General features: G+C 35.8%; 2 protein-coding genes across 9 annotated transcripts in view; one reads left to right on the forward strand and one right to left on the reverse strand.

Annotated features, from left to right (window-relative positions):
- LOC120422316 (ionotropic receptor 75a-like) lies at window positions 1-8,291 on the forward strand. The gene is made up of 4 exons (XM_039585703.2): window positions 1-1,026; window positions 6,829-7,147; window positions 7,200-7,858; window positions 8,029-8,291. Exons 1-4 carry the CDS (start codon window positions 320-322, stop codon window positions 8,279-8,281), a joined length of 1,938 nt encoding a protein of 645 aa, XP_039441637.1. The 5' UTR covers window positions 1-319; the 3' UTR covers window positions 8,282-8,291.
- Window positions 8,292-8,438: 147 nt separating this feature from the next.
- The window catches only part of LOC120422320 (diuretic hormone receptor-like), a 185,981-nt gene continuing 178,501 nt past the window's right edge, over window positions 8,439-15,918 (reverse strand). For 7 of the 8 annotated variants that reach the window (XM_039585710.2, XM_052709810.1, XM_039585711.2 and 4 more), the window contains 2 exons: window positions 8,955-9,135; window positions 8,439-8,892 (listed from right to left, as the gene is read on the reverse strand). In XM_039585710.2, the coding sequence (XP_039441644.1) occupies window positions 8,869-8,892; window positions 8,955-9,135 (205 nt within the window). In that variant the 3' untranslated portion in view covers window positions 8,439-8,868. Of the gene's footprint in view, window positions 8,893-8,954; window positions 9,136-15,918 lie in introns of those variants that run through there. The other variant, XR_008212426.1, reaches the window with a different exon arrangement.

Here is a 15,918-nt window from a genome sequence, read left to right on the forward strand (position 1 = left end):
TTTTCAGGGTCACTGCTCACCTAAAGTTCGACCTCTTTTCCCTTTCTCAAATTTAATCCACATCCAGTAAATTAACATTCTTAAAAATTAATCGAATCAACCTTTCTTCTAGCCCCCATCCGCTTAAGGGCAGCACACTCCAATGCAGACTAATTTGGTTCTTAATTATATTTACCCAAGTCCCTCGAAGGCAAACCCGGACCTGGCTCACCTGACCAACTGGCTCTCCTGGTATAAAAGGAAAAATTCCCACAGCTTTTTTGCTTAGTTGGTGCGATTTTTTACCCCGCCACGTCAAAAGATAGCAGCGAGATAAGCCATGGCGATTGAAAAACTTTTCCTTTCGAGGACCTTCTTGGTCGGATGTGTCATTTTGCTGACACAATCTCCGGCGGTGTCAGCTGAAGGAGCTTTCCCGGGATTGGTGCTTCGCGGATTGCTGGAGACGCTGGGACATCCGCTGAAGGTTACCGTCATGAGTTGTTGGGGTGAAACGGACAGGTTGGAGGTGTTTAAAGTGCTAAATGAGAGATATCTTACCTGTTTCGTTGATGATCACATAAGTCGCTTTGTGGAGGACATCAACGATCATCAGACCTTTTTGGTGGTGGATTTGGCGTGTCCAGGAACTAAACAATTGCTCAAATCGGCTGGACTGTTGCTCTTCATGAAGTATCGTTGGTTGATCGTGAACTCAAAATTTTTCGTCGAAGATCATCCCTCAGAAGAAGATCAAGTAAAATATTTCGAACAAAGTTTAGCAGATCTTTCTCTGCTGGTCAGCAGTGAAATCTTCATCTTTATCAAGCAAACTGCGAACAATTTTTCGGTCAATCAGATTTTCAAGCACTTTGAGCTGGCACCGTTTAAAGTAGAACTGTTTGGATCGTGGATCGATGGGAGTTTTAAGGATGAACGCAACGAGCGCGTCACTTCCGTGAGGAGACTTGATCTGCAAGGTCACACGCTGCAGGCATCGATGGTTGTGACCAATCAGGAAACGTTGCAGCATTTGACGGATTACAAGTAAGTAAATCGACGATATAATTCTGAGTCACTTTGTTGAAATTAGATGTGCAACAGAAACAGACATCTATTTTGGCGCTTGTTTTTGATTTTGGGTCATTCTCTTCAACCGTACACAAAAAGTGTAGAATTTGATCTTCTATTTTTTTCTAATCGAGCTCTAGTGGTATTTAGAATTGAACTACAAATGATAAAGTCTTCCGGTTCTCTGTGTTAGTCTGCTTACACATTTGAGGGCTGTCCATATTAAAGTGTTATGAAAATATTAAAAAAAAAAACTCATCGATTTGATGCTTTGCAAAGTTATAGATTATGATGCAGAATTTAAGTTAAAAATTAGGAAGATTTTTAACGATTTTATCCATTTTTAAATATTGGTAGAATAATTCTTGAACTTTTGCTAATTTTATCGTGATATTTAATTTTGTATTTTATTCTGTTTAGATGAAAATTTGTCCACTTCCTTATTTAATTAAATTTTTTTAATATCTTTTTGTGAACCAAAACAGTCTTTTTTGATCTCAAGTGCATGATAGACTACATGTTTTAGACAAGTTTAAAAACTTTGAATAATGAATGATTTGTTGAAAGATAAGAATTAATTTTATTTTAATTATAATTTTAAAAGTATTAGTTGTGATAATAACTAAATAAAATAATTGGTTTTGATAAAGCGCACCTTGATTTTTTTTTTCGAATTTTAAAAATAATTTCCATCTTCGTCCATCTCTGCCAACTATATTTTCAAATAGATGAATTCTTTACTATTTTTAATGTTAGTTTTTTCCAAACGTTTGGTTGCTGAGATACGGGCTTTAAAAGCATGAAAATGCACAAAAAACAAAAAATCTTTTAACGCCGTTTACTTTTTTTTTTTTAAATAGTTCACATCTTTACCTACAATTTCCATGTCCGGTTTTGGTGGAGAATGCACAAGCGTAGAGGGTGACGATTCTCGAGATTTTCAATTTCCCGGGAATCGAGAGATGATATTTGCTATTTCCCGGGAATTCCCGGGACCCGGGAATTTTTGACTTTGTTCAAAATTAGTGATTATGTTCCTGTAATTTGAAAGAAAAGTAATACATTCATTACATTTGAATGAATCTAGTTACGTTTAGTCATAGTTATTCAATGAACATTAGTTTTAGTAACCATTAAGTTACGTTGTGGTAATTTTCCTTCTTGTTGAAAAAATTCAAAATCTGCAATAACAAGATCATTTCTAGAGCTTTTTGGGACTATTGTATTATTTGTTGTATTATTTGTTAGTATTCTGCTAAATGATTTTTCCTATGTTTAAAAATCTGTTTATGTCCTGCTTACTCGTAGTAATCAAAAACTTGTTCTAAGATTTTAATCCGAATGTAAAAAATCATAAAATGATTCTCTAAGATGATTAATAACGACCCAAAGCAACATTTTTAATAGTTTTTATTCTTTGCTAGGTCAACTTTAAATTTTCAGTGAATAAAAATTTACACAGAATGCATATAATTTTTTTATCGTATTTAATTTAGGTGTCAATGTAAAGTAAAAATGATTCATGGCCTTACTTACATACTTTATTTACTTTAGATTTTTCAAATCAGGACTGGAAGTGAAATAGTAGTTTATGCAACAAGTTACAAAAAGAAGATTTTTTCAGCACGAGTTGTACATTTATCCAACGAGGTTTACCGAGTTGGATAAATACGACGAGTGCTGAAAAAATCAAGTTTTGCAACGAGTTGCTAACAACATTTTTTGCAATTCCGAAAAACGCTTCTTTAATGGAATTTTATGTCAAACATTCATGTGTTTAGTAAATTCATCGTTCAAAGCAAAAACATATTGAAAATGTTACTTTTCGGTACTAGTGTTGAAAAGTTCAACTTTTCAGCACCCATTTCAGTGCTGAAAAGTAGAACTTTTCAGCACTGTTATTGAAAGGTATTAATTTTCCATTCTGTTATTTTTGGTAGGGAAAAGTAGGCCGTTTCGTTTCTCCAGAAGGACAGGAAAAGTTGACAGTTTCACAGTGGAATTGCAAAAAATATTTTTTATGGTAAACTCTTGGGTCTACAGTTATTGGCATTTTCAACAAGTTTTATTTTACTTTTTCTGAATCGCCAAATTACTGAAGCATTTAGCAGTCCGTTTTGCGATGCCTGTCCGACGGATCGCATGTTTTTTCGCGTCGTTCGTCGTCGGTGAGTTTGTCGGGTGAGTGCGCGCGCGTGTGTGTGTTAAGGTGCGGCTGGCTCTGGTTGAAAAAATGACAGTTGAGCCAGTCCGTTTTGCGATGCCTGTCCGACGGATCGCATGTTTTTTCGCGTCGTTCGTCGTCGGTGAGTTTGTCGGGTGAGTGCGCGCGCGTGTGTGTGTTAAGGTGCGGCTGGCTCTGGTTGAAAAAATGACAGTTGAGCCAGTCCGTTTTGCGATGCCTGTCCGTCGGATCGCATGTTTTTTCGCGTCGTTCGTCGTCGGTGAGTTTGTCGGGTGAGTGCGCGCGTGTGTGTGTGTGAAGGTGCGGCTGGCTCTGGTAGAAAAATGACAGTTGAGCCAGTCCGTTTTGCGATGCCTGTCCGACGGATCGCATGTTTTTTCGCGTCGTTCGTCGTCGGTGAGTTTGTCGGGTGAGTGCGCGCGTGTGTGTGTGTGAAGGTGCGGCTGGCTCTGGTAGAAAAATGACAGTTGAGCCAGTCCGTTTTGCGATGCCTGTCCGACGGATCGCATGTTTTTTCGCGTCGTTCGTCGTCGGTGAGTTTGTCGGGTGAGTGCGCGCGTGTGTGTGTGTGTGAATATGCGGCTTGCTCTGGTTGTCACGATGACAGTTGAGGCAGTCCGTTTTGTGGTTACCTGTATGTTTGTCTATTCCTTTCTATTGACGTGGCTTTTTTTTCTTCTTAGTTAGATTGTAAAGTTCAAATATCGCGATCGTCTTTCTCGTTAGTCAGTCGAGTTTCTTTGTTCTATGATTTGCGATTGTTTCATGGGAAGATTCGTTCTTAATTGCGTTAGCATAATATAAATTATATTTGACCTTTCGTTTCCCGCGAAATCACATTTTAGCATTATAGCTCGTAAAGCACGGTGACAAATATTGTTTCAACGCGATTGTTCAAGTCCTTCAGATAACTCATAACTCATCAGTAATTAATTGGTCGCTCATCTTATAAAAAACTTAAAAGTATAAATAGTCTAAGGTCAACTCTACGTAAATGTGTTACGCTGAGTATAATATTTCACCTTTTAATCACACACAATTTTGATTCTATCTTTCCACAGCCGGCTGTCTAAGATTAAATCATTTGTGCTAAACTCAACACCAAATAACCGGGAATGGTCTCATCCGCATCATCCGATTGTTTGCCTTGAGAATACATAATACATCACCCTATCACTCAACGAAATTCATTGATTATTGGGCCACATCATCATCCTCTATGATGAATCCTGGCCATTACCCTTTCCCACTAACAAAATCCCAAGTAGAAGTAGTTTTCCGGCACACGCGGGGGTGTGGATATCGTATAGAACCCACCCTTGGTAGCAGCCTGTGCTAACTAACATTCCCGTCCCGTTCCCTCGAGATCTACAAACTGACATGGCGGGCGCCGTTGGTGGCCAATGACTGTTTCCTATTAGCAACGGCTCTAGTTTTGATGACCGTGATGTTTTATCTTTTCAGCGCATTCATGAATGCTGTTGATAAGGGAAACATTATTTGATCGTTGAGGCGTATGACCGGTTGTGTTGATAGGATATTACGGTCCTGTTCAGCAACGGAGAAGGACAACCATGGGTGGTCTCTCATGCTCATGCTCATGCTCTCGCCAAATTACTGAAGCATTTATACAATCGGTTGATGTCCAATGATGGCTAAATATTTTTCCTCTTTATAGAATAGGGCAGCGAATGACCAAGAAGTTTAACCTTCAGTCAGAAATAAATGAATTAACAACAACAATAATCTGTAAAGAAAATAAGTCAACTAGTGTTTCTGATTGTATGATTTTTTCGCTTCAATATTTATAAGTATCAAAATTCCCGGGAGTCTCAGCCAAATTTCACGGGAATCGAGAGTTCCAAAAATGACCAATTTCCCGGGAATTCCCGCTCGTCACCCTCTACTCAAGCGTAAACATTGTTTTGTAGTTGTTTACAAATTCGGAAAACATTTTCATAAAAAGTTGATCGATGCCAAAAAATAAAATAAAAATTGGCAAATTTGGAAACCTATTTGTGCCATTTTTAGTTTTAAAAAATGCTTGATAATTTGGTGCGCTTTTTGGAAAAGTATATCAAGCACATGTTTGATTTTTTCTAAAAAAATATAAAATTTTCAGCAATTCTACATGGTTGAAAAAATCTTCCCGCCAATCATCATAAATTTAATTTTTAATTCGTAAACTAAAAAATCACCAAAATTGAAAAAAAGGCTAAGTAAGTTAAAAAATGCTTTTTTAAGAACGACTATTTCCAATAGTAATGGTCACAACCTTGAAATTTGTGAAGACACTGATTTGATAAGAAAATTCCTTTTTTATACAGATTTTTTCAATATTTTCATTGCTTATAGTATGGGAGACTCTCAAATATATATTAAAACTTGTACATTCCAACTTTTTTAATTTTTACTTTAATTGAGACGTATTTTACTTCTCTTATCAATTAGGGGATTTGTCCCCGTTTTGGGCTTACTAAGCAGAGCGCACTTTAAATTAGATGTATTCTCAAGTGCTGCTATAGGCAGTCTAGTTTATATCACATGAATAAGTTTGGTTTTAAATGCTAATGCTCGTACATAATCACATTTTTGATAAAAATAAGCCTGGGAAACTAAAACACCTTTTGTCCCTATTTTGGATCACCTGCAATGTACCTATTTTCGACCCACTTTATGACTGGTTAAAATCTTGAAACCCTTATCGAACTTTATTGACGTACAGTGCCGCCCCTAAATGTGGTCGACAAACATGCCTAAGTTAAGTTTGGTTGGCACAATTGATGTACTAGGCCCAATATAGGGACATATATCCTATTTAAATTACAGGCCTCAAATCAGACACAAGTCTGTTTGATGATTTATAAAAATGTTGTCACCAGTAAAAAAAAGTGTTTTATTGTTTTTTGTTTTTTATTGTTACAGGTAACTGTAGATTTTGAAAATGATGTAAGAAAAACGAAAAAAAAATCAATCTTGGAAAAAGAGAATGACAACAAATAAATATAAGAAATGTAATAATAATTACTGTTATAACAATAATGTAATATTAATTATTGTAAATTCCATTTGACTTTGCAATTAATCAAAAACAACCCAATTTGAATTTTATTATAGGACAAACATGTAGGTTAAGGGGCTGAATTTCAATTGATCGTATGACCAAATCCATATTTTATACAATTTGTGAAAGGCTTTTCTGATAAAACATCGTTTCAAATGGCAACATTTAAAAATAACTCTTATGAATCAAACCTATGTTACGCTAGAGAAAAATGTTAATTTATAAAAAGTTTTAAACGTTTGTCCTGGTCCAAAAAGATATCAAGTTTTTTTTAATAAAAAAAAGTGAAACCAAATAAAAATCTTATTGACTGATTTTGTAGTGCAACAATAGTCTTTTGGAACGCAATAGGCAGAATAGAAATTAATTAAATTGCGAGGTTTTTTAATTTTTTATGTTTACGAACCTTTAATTTCGATGCCTATTTTGATATTTCTTGATGAGTCTTGAAGGAGTTATAGAAAGTCGGATTTCTTATCAAATTAAACAATTTTCTACAAATAACAAAAAACTTACCAATATCTTCCAGGGAGAAGCACATCGACACCATCACCAAGGTCAACTACATCCTCACGAACTGCCTGGCCGCGTACATGGGCGCCCACGTCAACTACTCGGTGGTGTCCACGTGGGGCTACCTCAACACGACGACCGGCCGCTGGGACGGCATGATCGGCGAGCTGTCCCAGCTGCGCGCGGACCTGGGCGCCTCGCCGCTGTTCTTCACCGCGGACCGGGTCGCCGTGATCGAGTACGTTGCGATGACTTCCGCGACGCGGTCCAAGTTTATCTTTCGCTCGCCGAAGCTTTCGTTCACGGAGAATGTGTTCCTGTTGCCGTTTGATGATGTGAGTGGGGTTTTTTTTGTTGAGGTTTTGATTGCTTATGGTTTCTTCACAGCTCGTCTGGATGTGTATCGGTGGAGTTGTCCTGCTGTCGTCCGGATTGTTGGTCATTACGGGTTTGGCCGAGTGGCGCGTCCCGTTGACTGCTGATGATCCCGCGGACGCAACGATTCTGCGGCCAAGCTTTCGGGACACCCTGTTGGTGATCTATGGAGCTACCTGTCAACAGGGTGCCTCGATCTTACCTCGGAGCTTCGCCGCTCGTACGATCACGTTGATTGCGTTCCTGGTGCTGATGTTCCTGTACGGATGCTACTCGGCGAACATCGTAGCCCTGCTGCAGAGTCCGTCGACGAAGATCCGAACGCTGGAAGATCTGCTGGCGTCCAGATTGAAGTTTGGAGTTCATGACACGGTATTCAATCGGTATTACTTCACGCATGCGTCGGAACCTACCAGGCAGGCGATCTACGAGCGGAAGATCCGGCAACCGGATGGGTCGCAGAGCTTCATCGCGCTGGAACAGGGCGTGGACAAGATTCGCAACGGTTTGTACGCGTTCCACGTGGAGCAGGGCGTTGGTTACAAGGTCATCAGTGAAACGTACCAAGAAGACGAAAAGTGTGGCCTCCAGGAGGTTCAGTACCTGCAGGTGATTGACCCGTACTACGCGATCCAGAAGAACTCCTCCTTCAAGGAGCACGTCAAAATTGGGTATGTTTCGGAAAACTCAACGAACAAACAAACAAACTCGCACTTTTTCGTGTTCGACAGTTTGCCAAACTCGTAACAGCCTTGTTTGCGGCAAACTCGCAAACGAAAAAAGTGCGAGTTTTTTTTTTGTCACAGTCCAATACCTCCTTAACCCGAATAACCTTCTTCAGACTGTTCCGTCTCAACGAGCACGGTATTCAGTTCCGGGAGAATGCCAACCTGTACACGAAGAAGCCCAAGTGTACCGGTGGAGGGGGCAAGTTCGTTCCGGTCAGCCTGGTGGACACCGAACCGGCCATCCTGGTCATCGTGTGGGGCGCAGGACTTTCAGCGACCGTTTTCACTGCAGAACTGATCTGGTGGAAGGTGTACCGGTGGTTCCAGGATTGGAAGGGCTCGCGGGTCATCAGAATGGTGCATTGAAAGAAGGGCTGATGGCACAGACAAGTGGACGTTCGGGTCGTCCAATTGTCTGTGACACCACACGGAGCAGTACATCTTTAATTTTATCAACTTTTTATTCAAAAAGTTTGTTGTAGAGAGTGTGTTTTGTTTCACAGTAAGTTTACAAATTCCGTACTGACATACATCGATAGAGTTCTGTTTGTGATTTTATTTGTAGTGTGGTACAAACTGTGTAAAGATTTGTGTGATAAATGTATCAATTCTGGTTCTGTTGATTCTAGTATATATAGGTTGTTTTCCTAACTGGCAAAAATTTCTTAATAAATAAAAACGCAAATAGAAATTTTTCGCACATTTTTGCAACACTGATAAAACTGTTTTATTTTTTCCTGGAAAAAGAGTTTTCATTGACTATTTCACTAAGTAACAATTCTTATCTCTCTCCATTTAGTTTGACTTGAACTAGCTCAAAATACGACGAAAAATAAACACTTTTTTTATTCACTAAACTTTTGCGTACACCTTTCAAAAAGAACAACTAACTATATCGAATGGGTTATGTTTGTTTTTACAAATGGATTTGCTTCGGATGTTGATTACTTTATCTAGACGGAATTTTCATCCAGACCCTGAAAATGAAAATCAAGAATTTAAGAAAAATTTATTAAAAGAAAAAAAAAAAGAACCTCACCTGCATCAGTGGACTGATCGCCCGGGGGACCATCGTGTGCAGGTGCAGGGTGCCGTTGGAGCCCCGGATCCCGGCCGGATAGTTGGCGCCGCCGTGAGAGCCCCCTAGCGTGGGTGGTCCCAGCAGGGTGGTCGTGGTCGCCGAGGAGGCGCAACTTTCGCGCTTGCTGTACGTTAGTGGTCTGGGGAAAGAGGGAAACGGGGAAAAGATTGGAATTATTTTGATTTGAATAGTAATTTTGAAAAAAATGTTTTTACGGGTTTAATGCCCATTTAAAAATCAAATCGATTTTTTTTTAAAGGTCTTATAAACTATTGTCTTTCATATGTTTATAGGACCTATTCAAAAAAAAAAAAAAAACTCTAGAAATGCACATTTGGGATTTGAGCTCATCATGCCCACCGAAACAAGCCCTTGAATGCCCGCCAAAAAGTCATTTTTGTTACACTCTAAAGCGCCATCCATAAAGTAATCGATAGGAAAACAATGACAAAGGGGGGGAATCGGGACTTCAGTTTGAATAGGGACAGCAGTTTTTAGAGCTCTTAAAGCTTTTAAATTTGAAAATAAATGTACACATTTTGTTGATCTGAGTCTGTTCTAACCGAAACCAACCTTAAAATCAAAAAATTGTGCTGCAATCGTCGTCAAAAAGTTTGTAACCAAACAAAAAAATTCAAATACCGTAAAACGGGGTGACTTTGATAGCCGGGGTTACTTTGATAGGTTTGCGATTTTTCCGCAATTAAAATACGTACGGAATGGTTTAGAATCATACTGACCGCCGTGGTAGAGAAGAGTTCAAAAAACCTCATAAATTACTTTTCAGAAAATTTTGAAAAGTTTAAAAAGTTAGTTAACTATAGTTAAGAAAATGATGATGAAAGTCATTATTTTAAACTTCTCGAAGTGTCATGATTTTCTCAATGAACATGATTTTGAATCGGAAAACGGAATGCATTTTCGGATTCTTTTGACAGTTTTCCACTAGGAGAAGGTTAAATAAGTTTGTAAATAATAAAAAATATTTGTTTTTGAAACACAATTTAAAAAAATCTCCAAATTTCAGTTGAACACATTTCATGTAAAATGTGAAAACTTGTGATTCGAATACATCGAATTTAGTATAAAATGCAATGTAAATCAATTATTTTATAAACAAAACAAAGTGGCTTTGGTTATTGACGCTCCGTTGAAAAGTTATTCATTTGTTTGTTTCTGAGGTGTAAAAGTAAATTATGGACAAAACATAATTTTTCGCTCGTAGGCTGCCATTAACACCAAAACTAACATTTCTTTAGATTTTTTTGATTATTCATAGGGAATGAGTTGGGCTACAATGTCTTTTCATTAGATTTGGCCAAAATTAAGAATATACCCAGAATCGAGGGCTGTATCATTGTTCCCCACTCCTTTGAGCCCATGGGTAACAATGAGACACTTTTATTTTTCTCAAATAAACTTATCAAAATTTATGTAATTTTTTGAAAACATGAATTAAAAGTGATTTTTAGCATCTTTATTGAGTTTTAACTTCATTAAAACAAAATAAAGTTATTTGGTATAAATATATGGATTTTACAATATTTAAATACTTTTTAGTATTACTTTTGTTATTTAAAGTTTCAAGTTGGTAAAATTGCTTTAAAATAATTAAGGCAAGTTACCTGCAACGGAACAATACAAAAACATGACGTTTTACTAGAAAATTATTAATTTTCGTAGAGTGTCTCATTGTTCCTGCCAAGTGCGTCTACAATGAGACAGTTGAATAACTCGGGCTGTAGACGTAATATCAATCCCATATTTTGGTCAATGTTAGAACACATTAAAAGAAAGTAAATGCAACAAAAAGCTCATTAAAACATGCTGATGAAAAAAATACAAAAATCGTTGAATGTTAAAAACCAAAAGTGTCTCATTGATGACTACCCTACCCTACTTTATGGATGAAGCCTAATGAGCATATTCAACAAACCTGTATCTCGAAAACGGAATTTCTGATCGATTAGGTGTCTTAAACAAAGTTGTAGGTTGAATTACCTTATCACATTGGAGAACTCGGAAAAAATGGTTATACGCCTAAAAATAATTATTTTTTCACTTGTTGAAACTCAAATTGCAAAAAAATACAATATACAATAAAAAAATCTAAAAAAAATATGTTAATTTTAATTTTTGATGCAAAATTAAATTTGCAATCGAAGAGGACTAAATAGTTTTTTGATTATGTGCATGCACATAATGCATTAGCATAGTTTTTAAGATATAAACGTTTTTGTGCACATTTTTTTACTTTTTCGTTTGTTTAAACAGTTAACATGTCCCATCTCCGAAAATATTTTTTTAAGAGATCAGAAAATTTATTAAAAATTGTTCCATTTATATTGAAAATTGCATCTATGATTGCCGATGTATGAACGATTAAAGAAAACTCAATTAAAAATATTGAAATTCGTGATGGTAACGTACTGAACTAAGATTCCTATAAAATATGTAGTTTTTTATCAAGAATAATCAAGATAAAGGCAAAATTATTGTTTGTTCTGAACCTTGAAATGCAAAAAAAAAATATGCTATTTATGTTCAAAATTAAGTTTATATGTTTTCTCATGTCTACCTGTGTGGATCAATCGGACCACGCACTGGACTCACAATCCAGAGGTCGCCTGTTCGAATCCCGAGGCATACGCAAATAAATTCTAAGAATAAATATAGGTATTCAGTGGCGTCTCCCCGTGCCATACCTTCCAACTTAGGAGACCCGGGAGGCGGAGACTTGTCTCAAAAAGAACGGTACACGCCTGTGGATCCGTTGACGAAACCACAAGGTTTAAGAGGGCCACATTTTAAGTTGTTAAGTCGATTCGATTTATTTTTGTTTTCACATGGTTAAAAAAGCGATAATTATTTTTACTTATAAATCAAATTATGTATATTTACTTGTTTTTGATGAGAATTACAAAAAATAACACAAATTTTACTATTTTTTAGATCAGTTTCATTGTGGCAATAGTGGCTTTTGAAATTGTTATTTACGTCAAGAGGACTGTTACAAAAGAAGCTTTTCATATTTTATTTGAAAAATTTAAATCTAAATGGTTTTTAGTGTGTTTATTCACTTCATTATTAAATGTCATAAATTGTTACATTTTTTAACAAACTTGATTTGAAAAAGGTTTTTACATAAAAATATTAATGTTCACCACCGACCACCAAAGCATCAACTATTTTTGTATGAAGTTGGAGAGGACACCCATGTTTCCACAACCTTAAATACTTCACGTAGATAACATTTTTTAGCATTGAAAATCGGAACGAAAAATGACAAGCTACCGTCGATTGAAACAAATAATAAATGGACAACACTTCAACAGTTAAATTTTTCTCAATTTAATACTTTGCACTACCCAACAATGAAAATGTATAGACATTTCTCAGCTCAAAACTCCTAAAATTCAAGAAAATATTAGTATGGGAAGTTTGACTTGTTTTATATGACTTTGACAATGTTTTTTTTCAGGGATCAACTTTGGATCAGTTTTTAACTAACATTTCCTATATTTAAATAATATTTAAATTAGCAAGCTGTAATTTTTGTAATGTCCCAGACTAGCCTCTACGCATTTTTTGCAATTTGAAATGATAATGGTATCATTATAATTGCTGTAACAGAAAACGTGAAAAACAGACAAAAAATTAAAACTAAATTGTAAAAAGATGAAAAAAAATAATAAGAACATGCAATGCAAATTAAAATACTAAGAATAAAACAAAACAAACCTAAAACAAGAGAAGTAAAGTTTTTCGTAGAACAAAAGTTGCTCAAAAAGACTTCCTGAACACGGGAAAAACAAATTTGTGTATTAGATGGTTAATTAGGGGAAATTCTCGTATGTTTGGCAGGCTAAGCACTCGCTCCTAATTCCATCCAATTTGCTGATTTTCACTATTTAAACAACTTATTTTGTAAAACTGTTCATAGAAACTTGCTTGCTCACTTCCTATTGAACTATTTATCACTCGATTTCAGTTGAAAACGCGTTTTATGAGCTGTAATTGAACGTCAAAGTGCTGATATGGCAACATTAGAGGCACGCTAAAATTAGATGCTGTTCCCCTACTTTTGCTATCATAACAATCAAAACAATATTTTTTTTTAAACTCCATGACTGGTCTTATTTTGGAACCCCTGAATTCAACAAAAAAATATAAAAAAATGAACATATTGATTAATTCGTTTCATAATATTGCACCTGTTCAGGTAACACACGATCAATTAATCAAAAAATAAAGAAGCCTTTTCAATTTTCTACCTCATCACCTGAGCCTTTAAATGACTTCAAATATGAAGATGACGAATGTGTGCTGTTCATATTTGATAGTCCTCCTGCCCTGAACTTACCGAACAATGTCCAATTCTCCCACAGAATCCTCTAATAGTCGTGGTTGTGGGTTGCTACTCCATATACATTTTGGGTCAAATTGAGTTTAAGGAAGTTTACACAGATCCTCAAAACTCGATTTAAATTGAAAGTTATTCAAGTAGAAACACACATTTGCAGAAAATATGTTTTTTTTTACTCGGGGTCAAACAAAGATCAACGAAAAAACCTTCGTGCGGCAACGAAGCACATCCACGGCGAAATGTCGCCACAGATTTTTGGCATCGCTTTCGGAAAGTGCCCACATTAGGCCTTACTTTACTGGCCCATAAATCATCGGAAACGATCCATTGAATGGTTGGCTGGCTTTTTATGAACCGTGAACCTGGTGAGGAGTCTGGCAAAATCGGAACAAGATGTATTACACGTATCAGAAGATTGGGGGTCATTTGGCAGTTGCCGGAATGGAATTTTGATGAAGCTTTCTGCGGCCAGCAATTGACAGGAATCTCGATACAAAAACCGGTGTGACAAACAATTTTGATGGCTTCCCTTGAAGATCGAAACCAATTCATCACAAATCCGGTTAATTGGACAAGACTCCCGAAGTTCGCCAAGTTCGGTGTGAGGGTGAAGATTTATGGATAATTTGTTTACCAGACTCCCTTTTCCGGGGCTGAATCGATTAAAGGCTCTTAATGGACGGGGCTAATTAATTCAAACTTTGCTGCCAGCTCGGTAAATCCATCCGTGAAATTGGACCCACCCTGTTGAACTTTGACCAAAGAGAGCTCGAAAATTTATTCCGGAAACCCGGACTCTGATTGCCACTTGCTGCTGCTGCCCTTTCATCCTGGCATAACGATGTGATGTCACATAATATGATCATCACCGGAATGACACTTTCCGGGGCTATAGAAGCGAGAGTGTGATTTACATCTCGTAACAACTTTTTACTCGTTACAACAACTTTAAAGCCGGCAAATTCCGGGCACGAGGAGTTGCCACTCTATTAGTATACAACCATCCGGGAAGGACTTCGGGGAGCAAAACTCGAAGCTGATGTTGACTCTGACGTGTAATTTAAAAACTTTCAATTCAATTTGGAAAAGTTACTCTGAGGACTGAAAGGATCGAAGAAGGCGGTGGCGTCGACGCTGCGGGAAACAAAACGACTTCAAACTTTCGAGAACTCACCGGAGAAGATGTTGGTCTGTTGAAGTTGAACCGTGGGCGTTGGGCAAGTTGGCGCGTATTTGCGCACGCTGTAATTGAATCAACTTTTGGCCAAACTATGATGGCTTGTTACTGACGACGCTGTGGGATTGTTTCGATGATGTTGGCGGTCTCGGGGAAGTTTGTGACACTTGTTTCTTTGGGAATGTTAAACAAGAGTAGTTGCAGGTTGTTTGAGAGTTGTTAGAAAATGATTATTTTCTTTTTCCATACCAACATTTTGAAAAGGTGGAAAACATTTAAAAAAACTTAAAATTTTTAATGGAAATAGAAGTCTAATCAACTGAAACCAATTTGAAATGCACTTGTGTGGGATCGATCAAATTATTTTGAACTTTTATGAAATTCCGTTGTACAGTGCAGCAAAAAGTTTTTTTTTTATCGAAAAATTCGTCAATACATAGTTATGATTTTTGAAAAAAGTGTTTTGTTTTGAAATATCTGGATAAAAAATATTAAATATCCTTTTTAATGCAAAATTGATTTTGCAATAGAAAAGCACTTAATTTTTTTAAGTATGCCGTTTTCACGATATAGATAATTTGAAGTATAAATGATCAATTTTTTTTTTTTTTTAGTTTAAAACATCATTTTTGAATTATCATAATTCAGCCTAACATAAATTTTCGAAGTTCCAGAAGTAAATTTTCTCAGCCTTTTAAACATATTTTTTCAGAGGTGCTTTTCTTTCAAGAATTAATTTCTAACTCAAAAAACCTCAAAGAAACGAAAATGAATACCAGTATTTAGTTTTTAGTTTTTAGTTTTTAGTTTTTAGTTTTTAGTTTTTAGTTTTTAGTTTTTAGTTTTTAGTTTTTAGTTTTTAGTTTTTAGTTTTTAGTTTTTAGTTTTTAGTTTTTAGTTTTTAGTTTTTAGTTTTTAGTTTTTAGTTTTTAGTTTTTAGTTTTTTGTTTTTAGTTTTTAGTTTTTAGTTTTTAGTTTTTAGTTTTTAGTTTTTAGTTTTTAGTTTTTAGTTTTTAGTTTTTAGTTTTTAGTTTTTAGTTTTTAGTTTTTAGTTTTTAGTTTTTAGTTTTTAGTTTTTAGTTTTTAGTTTTTAGTTTTTAGTTTTTAGTTTTTAGTTTTTAGTTTTTTAGTTTTTAGTTTTTAGTTTTTTAGTTTTTAGTTTTTTAGTTTTTAGTTTTTAGTTTTTAGTTTTTAGTTTTTAGTTTTTAGTTTTTAGTTTTTAGTTTTTAGTTTTTTGTTTTTAGTTTTTAGTTTTTAGTTTTTAGTTTTTAGTTTTTAGTTTTTAGTTTTTAGTTTTTAGTTTTTAGTTTTTAGTTTTTAGTTTTTAGTTTTTTGTTTTTAGTTTTAGTTTTTAGTTTTTAGTTTTTAGTTTTTAGTTT

The sequence above is a fragment of the Culex pipiens genome, chromosome 3 (genome assembly GCF_016801865.2).
Source record: "Culex pipiens pallens isolate TS chromosome 3, TS_CPP_V2, whole genome shotgun sequence".
Classification (NCBI taxonomy): Eukaryota; Metazoa; Arthropoda; class Insecta; order Diptera; family Culicidae; genus Culex; species Culex pipiens.